Source organism: Panthera pardus, unplaced genomic scaffold (assembly GCF_024362965.1).
Source record: "Panthera pardus isolate Hobbes unplaced genomic scaffold, ASM2436296v1 HiC_scaffold_12, whole genome shotgun sequence".
NCBI lineage: Eukaryota > Metazoa > Chordata > Mammalia > Carnivora > Felidae > Panthera > Panthera pardus.
This window is the reverse complement of record NW_026526677.1, coordinates 58,205,337-58,229,332: the sequence shown is the minus strand read 5'-3', so window position 1 is coordinate 58,229,332 and position 23,996 is coordinate 58,205,337. Positions and strand designations below refer to the sequence as shown.

General features: G+C 52.3%; 1 protein-coding gene across 5 annotated transcripts in view; it reads left to right on the top strand.

Annotated features, from left to right (window-relative positions):
* The first annotated feature begins 701 nt into the window (after nucleotides 1-701).
* CHRDL2 (chordin like 2) overlaps nucleotides 702-23,996 on the top strand; it is a 32,665-nt gene continuing 9,370 nt past the window's right edge. For 2 of the 5 annotated variants that reach the window (XM_053900088.1, XM_019449824.2), the window contains exons 1-6: nucleotides 702-1,244; nucleotides 12,814-12,926; nucleotides 16,746-16,839; nucleotides 18,861-19,003; nucleotides 21,269-21,362; nucleotides 22,565-22,620. In XM_053900088.1, the coding sequence (XP_053756063.1) occupies nucleotides 1,163-1,244; nucleotides 12,814-12,926; nucleotides 16,746-16,839; nucleotides 18,861-19,003; nucleotides 21,269-21,362; nucleotides 22,565-22,620 (582 nt within the window). In that variant the 5' untranslated portion in view covers nucleotides 702-1,162. Of the gene's footprint in view, nucleotides 1,245-10,669; nucleotides 10,946-12,813; nucleotides 12,927-16,745; nucleotides 16,840-18,860; nucleotides 19,004-21,268; nucleotides 21,363-22,564; nucleotides 22,621-23,996 lie in introns of those variants that run through there. The other 3 variants (XM_019449825.2, XM_053900087.1, XM_053900089.1) reach the window with 3 other exon arrangements.

The following is a 23,996-nucleotide window of genomic DNA, read 5'->3' as shown; positions in this document are numbered from 1 at the left end:
TGGGTAGGAAGGGGAACTGGTAAGGGTATTCTAGGTGCATGGGATTACGACCCCTTCTTTTTGAGATGTGAATACTTTGACGTTCATTACCTCATTTCATCTTCGCAAAAAGAAGTGGGGAGATATTAAGATCCGCATTTTAGATCCTGAGATGGCGTGTCCAAGACCACAAACAGAATTAAGAATGGCAAGTGTCCTGCCTGACTCCATCGAGAGTGATGTGCACGCACCGCCCAGAGCCCTACCCTGAGCGCCTCGCGGGTCCCGCAGCTCGCTTCGCCTCTCCCTCCCGGACATCTCATCCTTCCCCGCCCCCAAGTTTCACCTGAAGCCTAACTGGGTTGCGTCCTCCTGCGCTCAGGGCGCCGCGGAGAGTCAGGGGTTAAAGCCCGTGGCCCGGGTGGCCCCTTCCCCCTCCCCAGCCCTCTCGCCTCCTCTCGGCGCCGCGCCTGGAGCGTGCGTCCCAGAGACCCGCACCAGAGAGGAGGGGTAAAGTGGGCCTGTTTCTCGGGTGGCCAATCCACCGAGCCCGCGGTGCCCCAGAGGAGGCGCCAGCGCTAGGCCAGCGCCAGGCCGGGGCTGCCTGCTTCCCGCGGCAAAGTACAAATGCGCCCGAGCGCGGCGCCTGGCGCCCTTGGCGTGCACAGCCGGCCCGCGCTCAGCCAGCCCCCGTGGCCGCCGCGCCTTCGCCGCCGCCGGTACCGCCGGCCCGCCGGGCCCCAGGACCCCGCAGCCCGACCCCGAGCCCACCGAGCAGGGGGCGCCGGCCGATTCTAGCCCGCGCGCCGGGAACCGCCCGCTGCTCCCGCGCGCCTAGCCCAACGCTGCGCGCTCTGCAGACCCCTGTCCTCCCCGTCTTTCTCCTCCTCCCCTCCCTCTCACCTTCTCCTTTGCTTTTATTGCTTTCCCTTCTTGCCGTACCTTCCTGCATCTCTCCATCTGTCTTTCCTTTTCCCTTGTCCTCTTTCCACCTTCCTCTTATTCCCACCTTGGACCTCTCTTTCTGTTCTCACCGCCTACTCGACCCTTCTCTGACTCTCCACTGTAGCAGCAGCCCCCCCTGGTTGCTTTTGTGCCCCTGTGCCTCAGTGTCCTCATCTCAGTTTCTCCCGACGCCCCTCCTGGCTCAGCGCCTGGCGGCCTGGCCCCGGGGGAAGGAAGGATGGTTCCCGAGGTAAGGGTCCTCTCCTCCTTGCTGGGACTCGCGCTGCTCTGGTTCCCCTTGGATTCTCACGCACGAGCCCGTAAGTAGGGGAGGGGAGGGCTGGATAAGCAGAGGAGGGATGCGAGCCCCTGGGATGTGCAGGGAAAGTGCCAGGACTTGGGACCCCACACTGTTCTGGCAGCCTTCCAGGCAGCACCTGTGCGGGGAGAGTGGAGACTCCTCTGCCGACCAGTATGGGCTGATGAGTCTGGGATACTGGGGGGAACTTGGCAAAACTCAGGGCCAGGGGGGCTGCTGCCAGGGAACTGAGGAGAGGGGGACTGAGGGCAGTGGGAGAGAAGGCAGGACACTGTGCGCATGTGTGTAGGCTGGTGGTGGTGCTTTATATTCTCAGCAGAGAGCAGGGTATGTTTGGCTGCAAGGGTGTGAAGAAGGTGATGGAGATGTAAAGACTATTGTATTCAAAGGGAGCCGGTGCAAAGAAAGAAGAGCTCGCTAGGTAACCTCATTCTGTTATCTGTTGTGATCCTCACGTGACTCCCAAGAGGTGGGTACTATCATTTGCATTTTACAGATGAGAAAACTTAGGGTAACAGAAGAAACTTGCTGAAGTTTACAGAGCTAGTAAGCCATCCAACGCCAGAGCTCTCCAATTCCAAGTCCTATGCTTTTCCCCCTGCTGCACAGCAAAGCATCTGGAAGGAACCCTGATTTGGAGCTGTAAGACCCTGGGAGGCAGCAGGGCACAGGGAGATAGACCAGTCTTCACTATCCCAGATCTTCTGAATACCAGCTGATGGAGGGCACCTCTCTAAGCCTCAGTTTCCCAATCTATAAAATGGGAGTCAAAAATCCCAGGACTGTTGTGAGAATTAAATTGGAGAAAATATAATAAAGCAACTAGCTGGTACATGGTAGCGTCTTAAAAAAAAAAAAAATCAGTTCCCAAATTCATGCTTCTCCACTTAGACAGTGTAACCTCAAACAGTTTATATAATCTCTCTGCAGCTCAGTTCCCTCACTGCCTCTGCCAGAGGCTCCTGGACCTCCTCTCCATCCCCAGTCTCTTAGAATACTGTGAAGATGGAAAACAAAACCAAGATTCTCTTGATGAGAAGGAAGGAGTTTAGTTCAAACCCTGAAATACCTGATAAAGGAACTGAGGACAAGGAGGGGCAGTGGTTTGCTTCAGGTTACACAGCGCAGAGCCTGGGATGAAGACCCCAGGTTCCCAACTCCCCGCCTAGCGCTCTGCCCTCCCCACAGCTCCACTCCCCCGTTGCTGCCTTTCTTTGGCACATGACTTTCCTGAGCTGGCAGTGCTGGATTTTGTTTCATTCTTGTCTCTGCTTGTGAGGGCAGGCTGCAAGTCTGGTCGTCTCTGGGCTGCCCTTAGCATGAGACTCATAGAAGTCCTTAGTAACAAGTAATGGAAGGAACTCTGTTGGGTTCAAGTCCTGCCTCTGCCCCTTAGCGGCTGTGTGACTTCTCATAAGTCACAACTTCTCTGAGCCTCGATTTCATCACCTAAGACACATACTTACCTGGAACCCAAAGAGTTCTTGGGAGGATTAAGGGAAGTGACTGTGTTCAGTCAGCCAGCACAATGCCTAGTACTCAGTAAATTCCTCCTCCCCTTCCTTGGGCCCTGGAGGTTTCCTCCTAACACTTACCTGTTGTTTCTTAAAAGGGACTTAGTACTGAATGCCCTCTATGCCTGCCTCCCTTCCTCTTGGCACATCGTTCTTAGCTCCCAAGGTGTTTCTCCGGGTACCATTGCCCCTGATGCATCTTGGAAAGATGTCCTAGAATCAGATCGTTGTGCAGGATTGCTCTTGTCCTACCCACACCCCTGCTCTTGGCCTCCCATATCTTGTCAGGCCTTCACCACCTTGCCAGGTCAAACTTCTTCCAGCAAACTTTCCCTGGCCACCTGATCCACTCCTTCCTCTGTGCCTCCACTGGCCTTCAGGCAGTGTCTTAGCGACAGACGCACAAGAAAACAACTCAGAGCAGACTTGAGTTAAAGTGAGGTGGGCTGGTATTCAGAGGGGTGTGTTCAGATTCTGGGATGTCAGAGCTGAAAGAGCCTTTGAATATCATCTGCTTCTGGGGCACCTGGGCGGCTCAGTCGGTTGAGCACCCGACTTCAGCTCAGGTCACGGTCTCACGTTTTGTGAGTCTGAGCCTCACATTGGACTCTGTGCTGACAGCTCGGAGCCTGGAGCCTGCTTCGGATTCTGTGTCTCCCTCTCTCTCTGCCCCTCTCCTGCTCATGCTCTGTCTCTCTCTCAAAATAAATAAACATTAAAAAAATTTAGAAAATCGTCTGCTTCTACCCCCCCAATTTTCCTATAGTTAAACTGAAGCCCAGAAAGTGGGAGTGACTTGCCCAAGTTCATACAGCAAATTTACTAAAGAATAGATTTGTTGCTTATGGGTTGTGTGAATTTGAACAGATCACTTCCCTGCTCGGAGCCTCACTTTGTCTAGTGCTGACAATCTATGAATCTAGGAACAATCCTATTCTTTTTTTTTTTTTAACGTTTATTTATTTTTGAGACAGAGAGAGACAGAACATGAATGGGGGAGGGGCAGAGAGAGAGAGGGAGACACAGAATCGGAAGCAGACTCCAGGCTCTGAGCCATCAGCCCAGAGCCCGACGCGGGGCTCGAACTCACGGACCGTGAGATCGTGACCTGAGCTGAAGTCGGAGGCTCAACCGACTGAGCCACCCAGGCGCCCCGGAACAATCCTATTCTATAGTCATTTGCCAGAGTCCTATTTGGAGGTCTCTTATGATGGTTCTTGTCTTAGTTCAAGTAAGATCTAAGGCCCGTTGTACATAAGAAATCTCCTGGTGTCACCTTAGGTGCTTTCAGAAGTGACACCAACGGATGGGAATTCTCAAGTCTGTGTCATGTCAGACTCCTGAGGTGGCTCAGCCCTGCGGAATGCCAAAGGCCTGTGAACACACATGGCAGTTTGCTCCTCAGTTACAGTGCAAAAAGGCTATTCAAACAAAGGTTATTCTGTCCTTGGCTCTGTTTCCAGCCACAGATTGAATTCAACCCGGACTGAGTCTCAGCTCTGGCCACAGGCTGAGCCCTGATCCTCAAAGCCCTGACCACGGACTTAACCCCGATTCCAGGTCTGTGACCTGGTCACTGACTGGTATTGACCCCAGCCCCAGGTGAAGACACATACATGTATGATGTTAGTCAGTTTGGGTATCCATTTCTCTGTGGAACGAGAACCGGCCTAGTATCTTGACTCCCTCTCTGGTGCTCTTCCCCCTATGTCAGCGCCTCTTCCTTGTGCTCCTCCCTTACTATTCCCACCCCCTCCCACCCGCAAGGTATCCGGCTCGCTTCTGCTTTCTCTTCCCTCCCGCTGCCCAGTCCTGCTTTCAAGAGACAGTCAGTTATCAGGTAAAACCATCAATTGCTCTAGCCTCTCTCCAAAGGTGATGTGAACTGTGGGAATTGAGGCTTCTGTTCCCAAGTGACAGAATCCCAGACTGCAGAAGCAGAGATAGGGCAGGAAGGGAGCTCCCATCGTATGAAGTAGTACAGAGGACAAACTTGGAATCAGAAGGTCAGGGCCTCAGCCTGGCTCTGCTACTAATTCCAGCCACACAGACACCAGACAAGTTGCCTTTCTCTCCCCCTCAGTTTTCCCAGCAGTAAAGAGAGATGGTTGACCCCAAGAGACAATCATTGAGGACACTTCTGGCTTTAATATCCCATGATTCTAAGACTCTAAGATCCAAAGATGCTGTTGCCTTGATTCTGAGCCTGTTCTGAGCTTCGGGAAAGGAAGTCAGGGTGTTTACGTCTGCAGCCTTGTACTCCTGTCCTGCTAGGGAGGAGTCAATAGATCCTCAGACACCAGGAGTGGCCCCTCCAGTACTTAGGAGGTCTAGAACAGTGGGTGTGTAGGGGGACCCACCGGCAGGGACCCTGCCCTGCTTTTCAGCTTAGTTGCATCCCCATCTACCTGTCCAGATTTACACGGGGGAGGGGGACACCTGAGTGAAGGCTTGACATCTGGCTCCGGCAGGCCCCTCTCTGGGTCTGTCTAGGTGGTTCTGCACTTCCTCACTCCCACCAGTAGAGGTCTCTGTCTCACTCACTGGCTAGCTGGCTGCTGAGCAGGAGCTGGGTAACAGCTGCGCAGTTGTTCCAGCTGTTGCACCTGTTCCAGGACTGGCCTCTCAAGTTCCCCCAGCCACCAGCCATGGCGCCAGTCTCTGGGAGAGGGATCCTGAATCCCTTGGACTCCCAAAGAAAAGGACTGGTGTGAGAGCGGTGCCCCTGGGAGATGCAGTGCTGAGATCATTTCAGGCAACCCCCTGGAGGGGATCTCATCCCATCCCAGAGAAGGCGGTTCCAGTCTTCTTATGTTACCCATTCTTACAGCTGGGATTCTTCCTTATATCTCACCTGGATCCTTTTGTTCGCAATTCAAAGCCATTTCTTCTGGTCCTGCCCCCTTAGGGAAGGGGTGTTCCTATAAGCACCCCCCCTCAGATCTGAAGACTGCCACTGGAGTTTGTGCTAGCATAAATCAATGATCTTAGGCAAGTCCCGACCTCTCTTCTCGGACTCAGTTTCCACATCTGTAAAATAAAGGATTGGATGTCATCTCTCAGTCCCTAACTTTCTAAGATTCTGTGAATCTAAGTATCTATGTCCAAGGCAGAACAGCATGTAAATGGTCTCATCTCTGCCCGCACCCCCCCCCCCCCCCGCCCCCGACACTTGCTGGTAACAGAGCTGCCTTTCCTGGTTTGACAGGTCTCTCATTTCAGGTCCTTCTGTACTCCTGAACATCCATCATGTGCCAGAGAAGAGGAGTCAGGTTCAGAGTGAGGGCCATTTCCCTAGGTCATACAGCTTAGCTACTGAGGACCTAAGGTTTTCACTTCTGATTCCCTTAGGAGGCCTCCCCCATTGGGTGCCAGTGCCCAGAGCAGAGCTTATGTCTTAGAGGGAAGCAAGTTTGTTTGCATGAAAGGGAACTATAAATAAATAATGGCTGTGTGGGCACAAGGGAAAAGATGTAAACTTTCTCACATTCCTGCACAGCTGGCTCGCTCAGGTTTCTTGAGTTCTTGCAGGCTGGGGACAGGCCAGCCACAGTCCCAGGCCTCTCTCCTCACACCCCAGATCCCCTGGTCCCTTCCAGCCTCCCCTGCATCCAAGAAGCTTCTTTTTGGTTGTCTTTTCTGTTTCTTCTTGGAAGAATTCCCAATCACACTACCCACTCCTAACTATCCCCTATGAGGCCTTTATAGCATGAGAGTTTCAAAGCAGACTGTGGGATGACCTCGGATGGAACAGATTGGAAACTCTGACTTACATGTGAAGATCATGGAATTGCTCATCCCCTTACCTACCCGGGCTTCTGCCCTTTTTTACATGGTATTTGGCTTGGGAGTTTAGATGGCGAGGGCTGGAAAGGGGAGGTCAAAGGCTAGTTCCGGTTAGGTGGCAAGGTCAAAGTGCTAAGGGTCAAAGTGCTAAAAGTGCCATCTTACCACATGATGAAGTATTTTCTTTGTTAAAGAGGTTTCCGGGATTAAGGACCATCAATCACCTCCTCTTCCAGAACTTCCCCTCTCCGCTGACTCAATTCTTTCATGGCACGTTCATTTATCGAGCACCAACTCTGTGTAGGACCTGTGCAGAGCACTAGAGACCCAAAAAGTAATGAGATGTGGTCCCTGCTCTGAAGAAGCTCACAGTTGAGTAAGGAAGAAGAATGCACTTAATAAGTACTTCAAACCCAGTGACAGGAGTTGTCACAGAGGGCTGAACTCAGTTCTGTGGGAGCCCTGAGGAAGGACTGGCAGCTGGCCTGGAAGGGTGGGGCGGCTTCACCGAAAGGGCAGCATCTAGACAGGCTTTTGAAGAATGAGAATGAGTTGGCCAAACATGGAGTTGGAGAATCACATTCCAAGTGAAGGAAACCGCATGGGAAGGCGCAGAAGTGCGAAAGAGCCTGGTGGGGTGGTGAAAGAGTGAGAGATTCAACAAGAGGAGGGGAGGCTGAAAACGAGGCCACCACTGACAGTGTTGCTGGAAAAGCAGGCAAGAGCCAGCTCATGGCAGTCTGAGGTGACATGATAAGATTTAGAGTCTATATGGTAAACGCTGTTGCCCTGAGATCAGATGGGACCAACTAAGTCCAGCGACTTTAAGTCAGTGTCAAGCTAGGGAAGAGCTTTGGCTATGGCCTATTCAAGCGGATGCTTCGGGCAGGAAGGGGAGCTAGCACCCGGCACGTCCCAGCCACCTGCAGCGGCCTTGCGTGAACCACAGTCACCCCCACCTCTGTGCCTTTGCACGTAGCTCCTGACCTGCCTGACGGTCCTTCCCCTCCGTCTGCATCTTGTTAACCCCTCCAACATCCAGGCCAGGCATCTTTTCTGGGGGGAAGCCTTCCCCAAAGACTCTGTGCTTTCACTGTCATAGAACTTGTCACACTGTATGTACAGTTGATGCTTGAACAATGTGGGGGTTAAGGGAACCAAGCCCCTCAGAGTCAAAAACCTGCCTTTAGCTTTTGACTCACCCCAAAACTTAATAACTGGTAGCCTACTATTGACTTGAAGCCTTACCGATAACATAAGCAGTCAATCAATACATATTTTGTGTGTTATATGTATTACACATGGTAATCTTACAATAATGTCAGCTAGGGAAAAGAAAATGTTATTAAGAAAATCATAAGGAAGAGAAAATACATTTACAGTACCGTGGTGTAAAAAATCCACATATAAGTGGACCTGTGCAGGTCAAACCTGTGTTGTTCAGGGTCAGCTGTATTATATCTATCCATCTTCTTCATTAGGCTGTGAGCTTCTTGAGAATGGGGACTGTGTCTTACTTAGTCATGGCCCAGGCCCACAGACTTGTAGAAGACTTGATACACAAAAGCTCAATAAATGAATGAATAGCAGGAAGTAACATTACTACACCTAATGATAATAACACTTTCTGTTTTTGTATCAAGTGCTCCCCATTCACCTGGTTGTTCAGGCCTGAAACCTCAGTCCTCCTACTGTAGACTGTTCCTTTATCCTCCCCGCCCACATCCAGCCTGCCCCAAAGCCCGCCCACCATACCTCCTAAGTGTTCCTCAAATCTGCACTTTTGCCCATGGGCGCGGCTTCCGTCTTGGCCCAGGCCAGCATTCTCTCACAACCAGTGACTGCAACAGCCTCCCTGGTCTCTCTGCCTCCAGTTTTGCCCTCCAACTCCTCCAACCCATTCTCCACTCCTGTGGCCACACTGATAATGCTAAAATGCAAACCTGACCATGGGCATGCCCCGGTTTAAAACTTTTCCGTGCCTTTCTTTTGCCCTCTGGATTCTCAAGGCCCCTTGTGAGCCTCTCCCTCCCTCTCCAGCCTCCTGACCCCTTTCATCTCTGTATCCCATCCCTGAGGTCTGTGTAGGCAGAGGGGGTGTTGAGGGAATCTGGCTTGTGAGTGCGGCTAGGAGAGTGTGGGGAGCCACAGGAAACAGGGTTGGTGAGGTTGTAAATGACACCTGGGAGATGTGGCCTCAGTGGCAGTTACCCTGATATTCATGCCCTAATGGGTGTCTGGGGGCTGCCCATAAAATTGTGGGAACAAATGGAATACCATGACAAACAGACTGGTAGGGAAGTTTGGAGTCAGCACCCGGATCTGCTTTTTGTTTTTAACCTACCATTTACATTTATTTATTTTTGATAGACAGAGAGAGACAGAGCACAAGTGGGGGAGGGGCAGAGAGAGAGGGAGACACAGAATGCGAGGCAGGCTCCAGGCTCTGAGCTGTCAGCACAGAGCCCAACACGGGGCTCAAACTCACAAACTGTGAGATCATGACCTGAGCCAAAGTCAGACGCTTAACTGACTGAGCCACCCAGGTGCCCCTAATCTACCATTTAACAGAGCATCTAATACATGTCAGGCACTAGGCACGTTGCATATATTATCTGATTTAATTCTACAATAACCCTGAGAGGTAGCCAAAACTAATCCTGTTTAACAGATATGGAAACTGAGACCTGGAGCGATTAAGTAATTTGTCTAAACTCAGGCTACAGATAAAAGCCAAATCCAGTTTGAATCCTGACCTATCTGACTCCAAAGCCAGGGTCTTTGGACTATATACACACACCTACATGCATTTTGAGGGGTAGGAAGCCTGTCCAACTTTAATTCTTCTCTGTCTAAAGCCTGGAACAGGGCCAACTGTCCTTTTCCTCCACTGCTGTCTTTTCCCTGAGTTAGACATCACTGCTAGGGGCCATTAACTCCAAAAGATCCTCAAGAGCAGGCCCAGTTGCCCCCTGAGTTGGGGAGAGGAATGTGGGTACAGGTGGATGGGATGAGGTACGGTGGTGGGTGGAGAGGGGCAGCAGGGCAGGCCCAAGGGCAGGGCAGGTGGGAGAAGGCCACAGAAGATCAAGGGAGCAGATGGGAAAGGAGGGGATGAGAGATGAACTTGGCCTCCTTCTTCATGTTACTCACTGGCTCCCTGAACCTTATCCTAGCCCACCTTGGAAGCCCCGAGAGCTTGGGTGTGTGGCACCACCAATATATCCTAAATCGTGGAAGCTTGAAATGATCAGATCTTAGAACCACAAAATCACAGAAGCTTCATGTTCTCATGAAATGTAGGCTCTTAGAAGCACAGAATTCTCAAATCTTCAATCTTAGAAACTCGCAGTCTTAGAATTGAGAAATCACAGACTCATAAGCAGTATCTGTGCAGAAACCTTTGGAGATCAAAGTTCACCACCCCCCTTATTTTGCAGAAGAGAAACTGAGGCTGAGAGAAGGAAGAGCAAGGCTTCCTCATTGTCACAAGGTGATTTGGTGGCAAAAGGAGTTAGAGCTCCTCCCAGCCATAAGCAAGGATGGGGGCTAAAGCCAGGACTGCAGGGATGGAAGAGGCTGCGGCCTGGCTGGTCCTCTTTCTGCTTGGCTTTGGCATGGCCTTGGGGCACTCACCTCCCTGGTATAAAAGGGAGCCCCAGGCAATGCCACCCTTCCTTGTGCCTCTCACCTTGGAAGGTGTGGTTGGGTGGGGTTGTGGCCGCAGGGCCTCCTGGGGTTGAGGGACCGGCCTGCCAGGCCCCACACGTTCTCAGCCACTGCCAGGTCTGTTGGTGGGGCAACCGGCTTCCTGGCCTGGGCATGGGCTGAGCCGTTCCCTCTGTCTCCGTGCTCTGAGCAGGCGGCAAGGGGGAGGGGTGCCAACTGGCACAGGGGCCAGGCTACAGGGCCGCCCCAAGGAAGGTGGGAGTGCAGGGTTTCTTCAGCAACGAGGCTCAGACCGAAGGCTTCTTCGAGGTTGTGTTGCAATCGGCCCCCTCCCGGGTGGGGGGAGGGGACTGAGGAAGAAAGACATTATTCAATCCTTGGAGAGTTGGGCTGGCTCTGACAAGCACCCCAGCTGGGGCTGGGTCCCGCCTTCTCCGCCAGCGGGGGCTGAGAGATAAACACAGCTCATTTGATACGGGCCAGCCTGGGCCTTGCTGGGAACGGGATCTGCTGTCTGATCCCCCCTCTACTTTAGGGAGCTGGGGAGGGGGTGGGGAGAGAACCAAGCCTTGTGCTGCTACAGTCCCCAGCGGCCACTGAAGCACAGACTCTGAGGGCATCATGACCGGGACTTCAAATTTTTGTTCCTGGAGGCCTGAAAGGCAGAGCAGGAGTCATGCAAGGAACCAGAGGGAGGCCGGTTCCAGCTTCTTACAGGGGAAACTTTCTGCAGGTTAGGAATGGCCCCTGAGCCTCTCTCCTCTGGAGGTGTGTGCCAGGGACCTGCCCCAGCACCCCCGACTTGGAGAGGCGATTTCTGCATTGCACGAGCTGCCCCTGCTGGTGTGCTGCTTTCAGCTCTCTGTGATTCTGTGTGGTCCAATATCTAACAGGAAGACTCTAGGAAGTGGGCAGGAGGAGGTATGAAAGGCACCTTCTAGATTCTAGGCCAGTAGGGAACAGGGAAAGAAAATAGAGAACAGGGTAAGGTGCCGGCTGAGGCAGAGAGAGGAGCCCCTAGGCCCTGGGATTGGGCAAAAAACCATGGAGTGGGGAGGTGAACTGCGGAGGGCTCTGCCTGGGAGTAGAGTCCTAGATTTAAAACACTAGCTGGATGGCCTAGACAAGTGCATCCTCAGTTTTTCCATCTAGTTTTCTCATCATTACGGTAACAACCCCACGACCCTGTTAGAGGGACACTATCATCTATTCAAGATGACCCATCTTGCAGGGTCATTGTTACCACAATTATCATAATCCTAGCACTCGACTAAGTGTTAGGAACTGGGCTAAGTAAGCCCTTGACAAGCATCATCCAATTTAACGTTCAAAACAATAATGCCAATGAGAGAATTAAGTAATTTATGTAAAGAGAAGATAGTCAATAAATGTTGGCTCCTTTTTCCATAGCTCAATCTCATCTAATTCCACAAACCTTGGGGACAGCTTAGCTTGTGCTAGGCATCCCAGTTGCTCCCTAAAAGAGTTTTCCTGTAGGACTGACAGCATCCCTTCTGGGTTGTAAAAATCACCAGGTACCTGTGAGGAGAAGATCTGGCGGGGACAGGGCAAAAGGCAGCAGGGTGAGGCACAGGGCTGTGAGCCAGACCTGGAGCCCCGACCCAAGCCTAGGTGGTGATCTGGTAAGAGGTGGGGGCAGGCGGGGAGACTGATTGGCTGTGTGAAGTGAGTGAGGAAAGCAGGATTGCAGGAGATGTATCTAACCCACCTGGTGAAACAACCATTTCTCAGTCATTCCTAGAAGCATTCATCTGCATATAGACAACTGACATGCAGATCACAAAAGTAATCAACCATAGTGCAACCATAGTAGTCGCAATGACCATTGTTAAGGAAATTTAGGGGTCAGCTTTCTAAGAACTTTTCACTACGTAGCCCTTGTTTTCCCAGTTCAAACACTTTCCATCACAGCTTGCTGAGCTGTAAGGACACAGTACAGTATGAACACAGAAAAATTGCTCTGAGTGGCTTTATTGAAAAGGTGGGTCATAGGACCCAGAGATGGTGTGTGTGTGTGTGTGTGTGTGTGTGTGTGTGTGTGTAGGGAGAGGCTCAGCAGTGGGAAGGGGTGGGGTGCAGAGATGCAGTAAATAAATAAGCAAAATGGGACCAAGGGAAAGGAAGCCAGTGTTATTATGAGGATAGAAGGAGCTCTGGACTGAGAGTCAGGAAGCTTGGGCTAGCATCCCTCCTTGGTGACTGACCCTAAAGGTGACTGACCTCCTTGGTGACTGACCTTAATTTATCCTCTCAGGGCCTCAGAGTGTTCATCTAATAACATTTATACTACAATTTAAATCTGTAAACACTTTCACTGTCTGATCCCCCTAACTGCCCTGTGAGAGAAGTGTTAAGGTTCAGAAGGGGGAAGTGACACATCCAAGGTCACACGGCAAGTGTGTGGACAAGCTAACAAACTCGGATATTCTGGGCCCCTGACTGGAGAGTACTTCTGGTGGATTCCCTTTCACCTAAGTGGTCCAGATGACGTCCTTCCTAGAGCCAGAAAGAAGAAGAGATGAAGCAGGGTCTTTGGGCTGGAGCCTCCTAGGACTGACAAAGTACCGGTTGGTTTGCCAGGCCCAGACATGTTCTGCCTTTTCCATGGGAAGAGATATTCCCCCGGTGAGAGCTGGCACCCCTACTTGGAGCCACAGGGCCTGATGTACTGCCTGCGCTGTACTTGCTCTGAGGTACGTTCCTTTGGCCGCGTGACCACCTGTGACAGGTATGTCCGGGAGACCCTAGAGAAGTCACCCCAGAGAGAGGGTGGGGCCATGCTACTTCCCTAGCGAGTACGCAATACGTGGGAACAGACAGCTGTGTGCGCCTCCCAGAGATCAGTCACACCACGGGTCAGTGGCTGGGCTGGGCTGGGGACCCGGCCCTTCCATCTTTCAGCCCAGCCTTCCTTCCATGTTGGCTGCTGCCAGCCTCCTTGTGTCCCATGCAGCAGAGGACAAGAGCCTCCCTGTTCTGACCTCCCATTCCTTCCTTTCCTTGTGCTATTTCCTTCCGGCCACCTCTCTTGCTGCCCTGCCTTAGGATGTGCTCTCCCAACTCCATTGGCTCAAATGCTGACTCTTTAAGGCTTCACCCAAATGCCCCCCTCACCATTAGCCTTATTATTGGATGCCTCGCCTGCAAGTGTGTCTCCTTCTTGGATGCCACATAAGATTCTCTGTCCCTTTCTCCTGATCACTGTTGGCCAAGCATAATAATTATCTGTGTCTGTCAGTTACTGCCCCTTCTACATGGGGCCCCTGAGAGCAGGTCTTCCTGGCTGCTACTCATGCCCAATTTGGTGTCCTGCCAGAGGCTGAACAAACTGGGGCAGAGACCAGATCTTTTTGTTCACTTCTGTGTCCTTTCCCCCACCCCACCCCAGCACCCTCCACAGAGCCTTGCACTATCAACTGGGTGGAATAAATAAGATCCCCAGATGGCCCAGAATTCTCAGGCCAGGTATGAGGGTGGAGGGGTGAGGATGGAGGGGGAGTGATTTGGGAGGCTTGAAACACCCCTTCAGCTGCCTGGGCCCAGCCTGGTTGGTGCGATATCCTCAACAGTCTTTGTCTGGGTGCTGGTGCTTGAGGGGGACAGCGTACCTAGCTCCTACCTGGAGCCAGCCCCTTGGCATCTTTCCCTGAACAAAAGCCAAGAGAGGAATGCAGAAAGCCTATAAGGCCCTCCCTTGTTAAGACAATCCTCAAAGTGGGAGCACAGAAGAGCTTCTGGGAAGACATTGGGAGGTGGAGGGGGGTGGACTAGCCCCTCTCCTGACTCTGATCACTGGGGTCTCACTCCTCCTGGGATCTTTCCCTCTGATTCCCCACTGCTTCTACCATGTTGGTCTGAGGCAGAACACTGCTGCCAACGGAGACACAACCCCCCACAACCGCCCCCCCCCGCCCCCCGCCCGGTTCTCCTGAGCACATCTGAGGCCAATCAGGCTTTACAAAAAGAACTTTATGAAATATAGCCAGAGAACAGAAAGAAAACCATAACAGAAAATTCCAGACATATCATGCGGTCCAGTTGACAAAGTCCAAGTTTTGTGATCCACTGGAGCTAATTTGTTTCTCCCTCCTCCGAGTTTCCCCAACCCAAGTGATCGTGCCGGTATCTCCAGAAAATATCCTGAATTCCTCTACTTCTCTCCACTGCTCCCCTTAATGAAAGCCACCTTCATCTCTCCCTGGGCTGTTACACCAGCCTCCCAACTGGTCTCCCTGTTCCCCCTCTAAATCTGTCCTCCACACAGCAGCTAGAATGATCTTTTCTGAACCTGAAACTGATCACGTTATTCCACTCTTTAAACCTTCTCACTGCACCTAAAGTAAAATTCAAATTTCCTGCTTTGGGTTCTACATGAGCTGCCTTCTGCCTCTTTCTCAGACCTCATCTCCTACCTGTGCCAATGCTTCAACCTCATTCCTACCCGGTGGTTCCTCCGCCTGAAATATGTCCCGCCAGTTGAATCTTCTCACAAATGGTCCCTTTCATCTCACAGTTTGTCACATAAAAGTGACCTCCTTATGAGGCTTTCTTTGGTAGCTGTTTCTAAAACACTCTAACTTGGTTAGCCCAAGCACATCACCCTATTTTATTATCATTATAAGTTTAACATCTGAAATGACCTTGTTCCTACTTGTTTATTTTTTATAGTCTCTCTCCTACTCATAGGATGCAAATTCTGCGAGAGCAAAAACCATGTCGGGTTCACTGCTATGTCCCTAGAGCCTAAAAGAGGGCCTGGCACCCCCGTAGTTGTGTAGTAAATCCTGAGAGAATGAATGAGTCCCCATCCCGTCCACCAGGGGCAGCTCAGCATCACGGAAGTGCAGGGACCCTGGAGACAGTGCTCATCTATTGTGTGGTCTTAGGCACTTTAACCTCTCAGACAGAGGCTCTTTTCTCATTGTGAAAGTGTGGATAGCAGTATCTACCCCTAGGATTGCTGAGCAAATACAGTGAGATCATATATTTATATATACAAGATAAAGTCCCTACCTAGTAGCCCCTCAGTAAATGGCAGTGATGACTTTCCTGAGAGGCAGTCTGGCTGCATGGCCTTCCACCTGGTCACCTGCCGTTCAACCCCTTGCCTGTCTCTACTTTATTCCTGGCTGCATGTGGCTGATCATCTCCATCCCTTGGCTCCTCCAAGGCTGGAATCAAGAAAGAGATCCTAACTCTTCAGGTCACACAGTTCCTTGCACTCTGCCCTAGTTTCTCATCTGAGGGACTTAGTTCGCCCCTTAGTTCACCTTATTAAGCACCCATGTGTGCCAGGCCTCTAGAAGGCCCCTTTTGGAGCTCAGACCAATTCTGCGGACTCTGGGATGCCCCTTAGCACACTGATTAGTCCTTGCAATCTGGCCATCTTGAGAAGCAGTGGCCCCAGAGGGACTGGGGTCTGGTCCAGAGTTTTCCATGGGGCAAGAGGTGCTGTCCGGGAACTCGGTGGGCAAGGGGGCTAGAAGCAAACCCGCTGACTTCACAGTGGAACAAAACTGGCTCCCTCCCTTCATCTAAGAAAGAGGCCCTCTATCCCTTCTTTTCTGGCTCTTATTTATTCACTCACTCCTTTGTTCAGACTGTAACAGGCAGTAGCCTGGAGCAAGGCCCTGAGCTGACAATTCAGAGATGAACAGACGAGGCATGACCCTTGTTTTTGGAAAAGAATTCGTGGATGAATGGACTAGACAGATGTAAATGGTCTGTGACAACATGTGGTCCAGTTGACAAAGTCCAAGATTCGTGATCCACTGGAGCTAATTCGTTTCTCCTGCCCCCGAATGCCATGACCCTTATAACAGAGGGGAGAGTAAGGTATGGGCCACCTAGGTCGGGCTGACAGACTCTGTCTGGTGAGCTGGGAAACCTCCAGAAGGGGCGGTGGCCTCCCTCTCTTTAGCTCCTCTGTTTCTGCTCATCACTCCCCCTCCCCCATTTCTCTGCCCCATCCCTTCTCTTCCATTTGCTGCCCTTGAAAAAGCGTAAAGAACTTTGGGCCCCTCCTTCTCTGGTGCCAGCTCCAAGGCTTTGTGCAAGGTTACCCAAACCTCCTAGAGATTCAGGGAGTGGATCGCAAAGCCCCGAGTCTTCTCCACATCAGGTTTCTAATCTTGTCCTCATCCCTGTCACCTGCCCTCCTGTGTCACATTTCTCTTGTAACCCCAAAGCTCAGGCTCAGAGGTAAAAGAATGAAGCCCCAGATGTAAAACAACAACAGTCAAGATCAATGTCAGAATAAGTCCAGCCTTTTACCTGTATTTCTCAAACACCGGGAAGGGGACACAAGGTCTGTGCAGGTCCGTGCACACTGTGGGGCACATGAGCAGGGGAAGGGGAGAGACTGGACAAATCGAGTTGATTGTTTTTGTTCCGTCACAGGCTGAAAACAAGTGTAGTGTCCCACAGCTGGGATGGGGTTTTGGGAAAGGTCAGGTTCAGGTGGGAGGCAGTGGTTCTTTGGAATCAGGACCTCCCTTCCATGTCCCCTTCAGAGTGCCCATGTGAGTTGTTACCGCCTCCACTGCCCGCCTGTCCACTGCCCCCAGCCTGTGACCGAGCCGCAGCAGTGCTGTCCCCGCTGTGTGGGTAAGTGGCCTCTCTCTCTTCGGCTCCTCTGTGTTTGCTCATCACCCTCTCTCTCTGCTTCTCTGCCCCATCCATTCTCCCCCTTGCCTGCTGACCCCATCCCAATGCAGGCTTCTGGCTAAGAGGCGCCTCTGGCATGAGAGGGGGCAGTCTCTACTATCAGAGGTGTTGAGATGACAAAGGTATTCGGGGGAAGAAACATCCCAATCCTCACGGAGGGCTGGGGTAGCAGCAAATTTCTCATTCTTAAGTAGCTGGGCTTGGCAGAAGGAGGGAGAAAATGTGGAAAGTGGCTGAAGGTAACAGGGGCGTGCTTGGCCTGTGGATGGCACACTTGGGCTCCAATCTCTCTCTGGCTGGCCAGAGCTGGAGGGGGTGGACATGCCCTGTGTAAGTGGGGGTGAGTAAGCAGGGGCCCAGAAGCCCTGGAGGGAGATGCCAGGAGTCCCACCCTGGGGCTGGGAATGACTACAGGAGTTGGAGTACATGTATTTGGAGATTTCTCCCAGTGCCGAGGTTCAGGGACCCTATGTGTCTTGATGCTAAATGCTTATGATTCTATGACTTTAAGATTCTAAGAGCCTCTGAGACTGGGATTCTAGGAAGTGAAGGTAAAAGAGAGAAGAGGAGAGGTGGTCTGAGAAGGAACAGGCATTACCAAGTGTATATGTAACCACGTGGCCAATGAGGGGCAGCCAGTGGGGAGACCAACATAATGGTAGGGAGATATTGAGCGGAGAATTAATGCTTAGAAGCAACAGGAAGGTGATAAAAGAGGGCTCCAGACTATGGTCTCTAGGCTCTGGAACCAGGGCTCTCCTGGTGAGCTGGGGACCTGTATGGAGTATGTGTGCAAAGGGGCTCATTTTCCATGCAGAACCCCAGTAGAGATCTGACCGAGGCCCTGGCTCGGGTCACAGATGTTCCTGGCTCTCAGTCCCCTTGGGGAGTAGGGGCTCTGAGCTTCATCCTGCCCCATGAGGGGGGTCATCGTGCCTCCTCCATGGCAGAGGCTCACTCCAGGAGTCCTTACCTCTCCTTGCTGATTTTGTGCATTGGCTCCTTCCTTCTTACATGCTCCTCTCTCCCTCTCCGTGCCCTGCCCCTTTGCCCGCCTGGCTGTACATGTTCCTCATAACTCAGCTCAGCCATCAGCTCCTTTGGAAAACTCTCCCTGCCCAACCCCCCACCCCACCCCACCCCCGGCTGAGTTAGGGGCTCCTTCTCTGTGCTGCCATGACTTCCGTGCTTCCATCTGCCCTAGCCCTTACTTCTACAGCAGCACTGCTCGTAGGGTATTTCTCTAACCCCTCAGAATGTGAGAGTCCTGCTGGGAGGGGCTGGGTCTTACCCAGCACTCCATTCCTAATGCCTAGCCTGGTGCCTGCTACAGAGAAGGTGCTTGGTAAAGGTGTCTTGAGGGAATGAGTGGGTACTCTCAGGAATGGAGACTTATCCTGCTACCTGGCAGGATGAGGACTGGCTAGTTGGCAGGTGCTGACAAGTGGGGCTATGGTGGCCAGTGAATGACAGGAGCTTACACCAAACACAGGGATAGTCTAGATCATTCCAGCTGACTCTACTAGGATATAACTCTGTGTGGGGCCTCGTTTTGTTCACTGCTGTATCCCCACCACCTAGGACAGTGCCTGGCACTAGAGGGGATTCATGGATATGCTCATTGAATGTTAAGTGAACTAATACAGGTCCCCACTGAGTGGGGCTTTGTGGAGCTGAGGCTTCTGGCACTTGTCAGGGCCAGCTCAGATACTGAGGGGCTGAAAGGCCTTGGTGGGGACCCATCAGAGGGAGCAACATGGTCAGATGTAGTTATCAGTGAGACCTCTCAATTAGTTAATATGGGGACTGGCTGGGAGGGCTGAAGCCAGAGCTTGGTTTAAATGCCAAGATAGGATAAGCTGCGAAATCTTCGGAAAAGTGGCCCAGTGAATTTTGACCAAGCTTTTGGAGTAATGTGAAACCTCAACTTTTTCTTCTTCCTGCCCCGCCTCCACTTGAAGAACCTCACACCCCCTCTGGGCTCCGGGCCCCCCCAAAGTACTGTCAGCACAATGGGACCATGTACCAACACGGAGAGATCTTCAGTGCCCACGAGCTGCTCCCTTCCCGCCTGCCCAACCAGTGTGTCCTCTGCAGCTGTACCGTAAGACCTTCCACCTTCTTGTGAGCACAGGCCGGCACAGATAGGCCGGCAAAGCGTAATGGTGTGGTATGGTGGGGGAGACGGGGGGATTGTTCCTCTCTGGTCAAAGCAAAGTGAGAGTGAACGGGCTCAGCGGGGAGGGAATCTCTGAGGTTTGGAATGTCCTGCCCTTCTCTGGGCTTCCGCATCCTTCTGAGCTGCCTATTGCAGCACGGTCACCACAGTCACCTCGTACTGACATTTGCCCATTTCTGTTTCCCCCAGTAACTCTACACTCCTCAAACAGAGGGAGCATACCCAATTCGTTGTGTCCTCTGCTGCTACCAGCCCAGGGCCTGGTACACAGATGTGTATAATGATTGTTGAATGAATAAGTGAATGAGTGAATGATCAGCCTTGGGGTACGGAGACAGGGTCAGATTGCTTGTTGCAAATGGATTTAATCTGAAGTTGCTTATACTCCATCTGCTGGGGTCAGGGTTGGGCCTGGGGATAGGCAGAACTGACCCTGCAGTGTTATCAGGGGACAGAGACTAGAGCCAAGCGGGGCCGAATCTGGAAAGTCTTCACCCTTCCCCTCAGTGGGCTTAAGTGTGGCCCTGCTATAGGTTTACAGGTGGCTTTCGCCATGGCCTTCTTACCCTGGAGTTTAACTCATCTGTGCATTGGTCAGAGAAACTCCTGCTCTCCTGATTTCCATACTGTCTGCTCATCAAACTTCTCTGGGCCTCACTTCCTCCCAGTGTGGGAGGGAGTCTGACCAGGTGATCACCAACGTCCTGTTAAAATAATAATCTGAGTTAGCAGTGACACAAGGGTAAGAGGCCTAGATTAGACGTCAGACACCCATGTTTGAGCTCCAGCTCTGCCACAGTTCCCTGTGTGACCTTGATCTAGTCACTTCCCTGGGGCCTGTGTCCCCATCCATCTTTTCAGGGACAGGATCCTATCAGTCTGAGATTCAGAATCTTAAAGTATCTGTGCTGCAGAGCAAACAACTTACAAATGACAAAGAGTGACCACTTATAAATCAACCTAGAGAGCAATTATTTTTGTAGGGCTTGAGCCTCTTCCAGAGGTCTGATACTTTATACCTGCTGGTTCATGGGAATGCCTTGTGTTTATGAACAGTACCCCAAAGACCCTAGGAAAAGGATATTACTGTACTTATTTTCAGATGAGGAAACTGAGGCTCAGATCAGTTAAGCAACTTGCCTGAAATCACGCAGCTAGTTAAGTGGCAGAGCCAGAATTCAGATGTAGGGCCACATGACTCCAAAATTCATGTTCCTTTCCCCATGCTGTGCTGCTTCCTGTAAAGGGACAAGGGCCTGGATGAGGAGGAGTCTGTGGAAAGAGACAGAAGTGATGGCATGGCCTTAGGGTGGTGAGAACATTCTTATGATTCCTTGTCCCTTCTCCTTGGATACTTGGATCTCCCCTTCTTTCTTCTCCTCCCTGTTTAAATGGGACTGGCTTGACTCCTGGCCTCCTGAGGCTCACTGGAAAAGGAATAGGGAAAGGACTCAAGGTAATATCACTTCCTCCCAGGTACATCATGCCTTCCATTTTAAGAAGGGTTTTCACAACCATTCCCTCACTTGATCTTCACAACCCAGATGGGAGTGTCCCCATTTCACAGAGGAGGAAATTGAGGCCCAGAGAAGAAAAGTGACTCACCACAGGTCATCTGGCTTCTGATTCCCAGAAGGCCCTTTCCCCTACAGTGTTGCCTCTCTAGGCTGGGTCCTAAAGCTGGGGACCTAGGGTTTTCAGTCAGAGCAAGATGATCCCAGGATGTATCCCATTGATCCCCCTCTTCTCTGCTGGGCCCCCTGTTCCAGGTCAGGGGGAAGGGTGTTGACTTCAGTAGGAAAAGCCCGCAGGCTGGGCTCTAATCCATTCTGCTGGGTTGCGTCTTTGACTTTAGGCAGTTCAGGCAGCTCTCCAGGCTCTTCACTTCTATAGGATGGAAGAATCCCACCTCCCCAGCTTGCTGTGAGAGCCTAGGCAGAGACAGGGTCTGAAAGCACTTTACAAGCTGAAGGATGAATGCTAACTAATCCGGGGCCAGGGGAGGGGGAGGGATTGGTTGGGTATAGGGGATCCTTCCTCTGAGTTGGCTGGGCCTTGCCCAGGATGCTTGGCTGCTCCCTCCCACCCTCACCTCAGGGGACACCTCAAGGCAATTTGCCCTCAGGGCAGGGGGGGCTCTCCTCACCCCAAGGCTGCTCCTCATCACTCATGTCCTATTTGCTCTGTCAGGAGGGCCAGATCTACTGTGGTCTCATGACCTGCCCAGAACCAGGCTGCCCCGCACCCCTCCCACTGCCTGCATCCTGCTGCCAGATGTGCAAAGGTGAGTCTGTCCCTAGGTCTGGAAGTGCCCACCACCCCCCCCACCCCAGGGACCTCGCCATGGGCTATTAGAGGTGGAGGAACCTCAGCTAGGGAAGGACAAATGGCTTGAGCAGAGTGAAGTGCACAGATGGTCAGACTGCTCCCTGTGGGTTGGGTTAGTCCAGGAAAGCTTCCTGGAGGAGACAGGACTGGAGTACAGGAGTACTTCACAGTAGAATGCTTCCCCAGATGTTGGCATTGTGGAAGGGCACTGGACCAGGAGCCAGGTGACTCCAGTTTAGTCCTGGTTCTTCCAGCAAATTCCTACAGATCCCTGTTCCTCTTTGAGCCTCAGCTATGTCATGTGTGCACTGAGAGGTTGGCCTCAGTGATTTATTTATTTATTTATTATTTAAAAAAAAATTTTTTTTTTAATTTTATTTATTATTGAGAGACAGAACATGAGCATGGGAGGGGCAGAGAGAGGATACACAGAATCCAAAGCAGGCTCCAGGCTCTGAGCTGCCAGCACAGACCCTGACGCGGGGCTCGAACCCACAAACCGCAAGATCATGACCTGAGTCGAAGTCAGACGCTTAACCAACTGAGCCACCCAGGCGCCCCTGGCCTCAGTGATTTCTAAGGGACTGTCTAATTCCAGGGTTCTTGGTCTTTGAACCAAGAATGCTTGGAAGGAGCCGGACAGTGTGTGAGGCAGGGGCTAGAGAGAGAGAATCCCACTCGGGGCCTTGTGTGCTGGCACCCCGGGGTGAGTGGGAGACAGAACTCTAGGGTGTTCCAACTAGGACAGAGGGGACTGGAGGCGGGTACCTGGGAGGGTATAGTATAGACCAAGGCCTGGTGACTTCATATGTGGCTGGATAGGGTGGCTCCCCAGGGGACTGCAGCTAAGCAGGCTGTAGGGATGGGATTCCGGGCCCTTGGGTCACCCATGATACGCACTGAACAAGAATGTCTGGCCCAGCCAAGAGGGAGTGTAGGGAAACGGAGGCAACAACCCAGTGTAGGGAATTTGTCAACCCAACAGTGAAGAGCGGCTGTAACTAGAAGTGGGAATAAGTCCCCACTGGGGCAGATGGCCCTGCCAGTGCATAGGGACTGCAGAAGTGTCACTAGGCCTGGGAGGTTGAAGGCCTGCAGGGCCCCTATCAGCAAGGCTTAGCGGGTGGAGGTTGACCCAACTTCCCTTTGGGTTTCCAGATGAGTCAAGTAAGAAATCAGCTGAAGAGGACACCACACAGTCACACCATGGGGCGGTGAGTGCACAGCTTTACTGACAGGCTAGGGAGAGGTGGTGAGGGGGGCTGGTATCCAGGGCCTCAATGCCATGACTCTGGAGCAGACAATACCAGTTGTTGTCCTCATTTCTGGTTTTGTCCCCTAGGTCAGCTCCATGCCCTCCACCACGTCCCAGCCCCTCTCCCTAGCCTCCCATCATGGCTGGTGGGTCAGCAGGGGCTGAGAACAAGTGCCATGCAGGGCAAGAGCAGGCTCTAAACTTCCCAAGTTCCCTCCTGAGAAACATTCTGACACTGACACTGTTCTATCTGGAGCCTGTATCTGTCCTTAGTTCAGCCTGCCTGTGGGCAGCACATTCCCCAGAGAATGTGGCCTCTGTCCTGGCCCAGCCTTCCCCACCCAGCTCCTGTGGTACTGGTGCTTTGTCTGGGGGTTACCTCTCTGTCCTCCCCTCTGTCTTGGCCCCTCTCCGTCTTAGTCTAGAGTTAGGATGGGCTAAACTTTCCAGCTTTCTCTGGCCAGAGAGGAAAGAGGTGTGAGGATGGGCTTACACACTGACTCGAGTCACCATCCACCCTCTGTGCTCTGTCTACAATGTAAACAACTTCACCTTCTCCTTTAGCCTGGGTCACCTGGATCCCGGGGGACGGGAGGCTGACCTCCCCTGCTCAGGGACTCCCCAGGGGTCTGGCCTATGAGCTCTCCCTTCTCCTCTGCTGGCTCATCCTCCCTTCTCAGGCTGGGCCTTTTCAGGTGGAGTGGGGCTTTGTGCCGCAGAGCCTGAGCCAGGCCATCTCCTCGCCATCCCACCCTCTCCCTAGGAGGCAGCATGCTAAGCAAAGCCCACCCAGGCTTAGTTCCAGGCCCTGAGCAGCTCCTTACTGGATGACGTGAGCAAGTCCCATCAGAGGGTTGGGCTTTTCAATTCCTTCTTGCTACTGTTCCACTTGACAAGCATTTCCTGGAAGCCTCCTATGTGCCTGGGCCTGTGCTGGGGCCTGAGACGGTTTCCTGGGAGCTCCTATGGGCTCAGTCGGGCCATCAAAAGGCTGACTCAGACACTGTATGGGGCAGGAAGGGGCTGTAGAAGAAGGACTATGAGTGACTTGGTATTGGTGAGGCGGGTAATAAGCCCACCTGCTCCTACCCCTTGACCTCGAGCGCCGAATCCTCTTAACTAGGAGCTGTGATGCGCCTGACCCATTACACTGCCCTCACCCCGTACCCTTTGCTATCACTGCTAGCCCTGCCAAGACCTGGTCTGGAGGGGCAGGGTTTCAGGATCTTGGATTCCAGGGGCTCAAGAAAGGGGGCTCTGGAGACTTGGTCTCCAGATGGGACCTGTTCTTAGTCTTCCTGCCCTGTAGGATTCTGGGACCTGGTGGGACCTTCA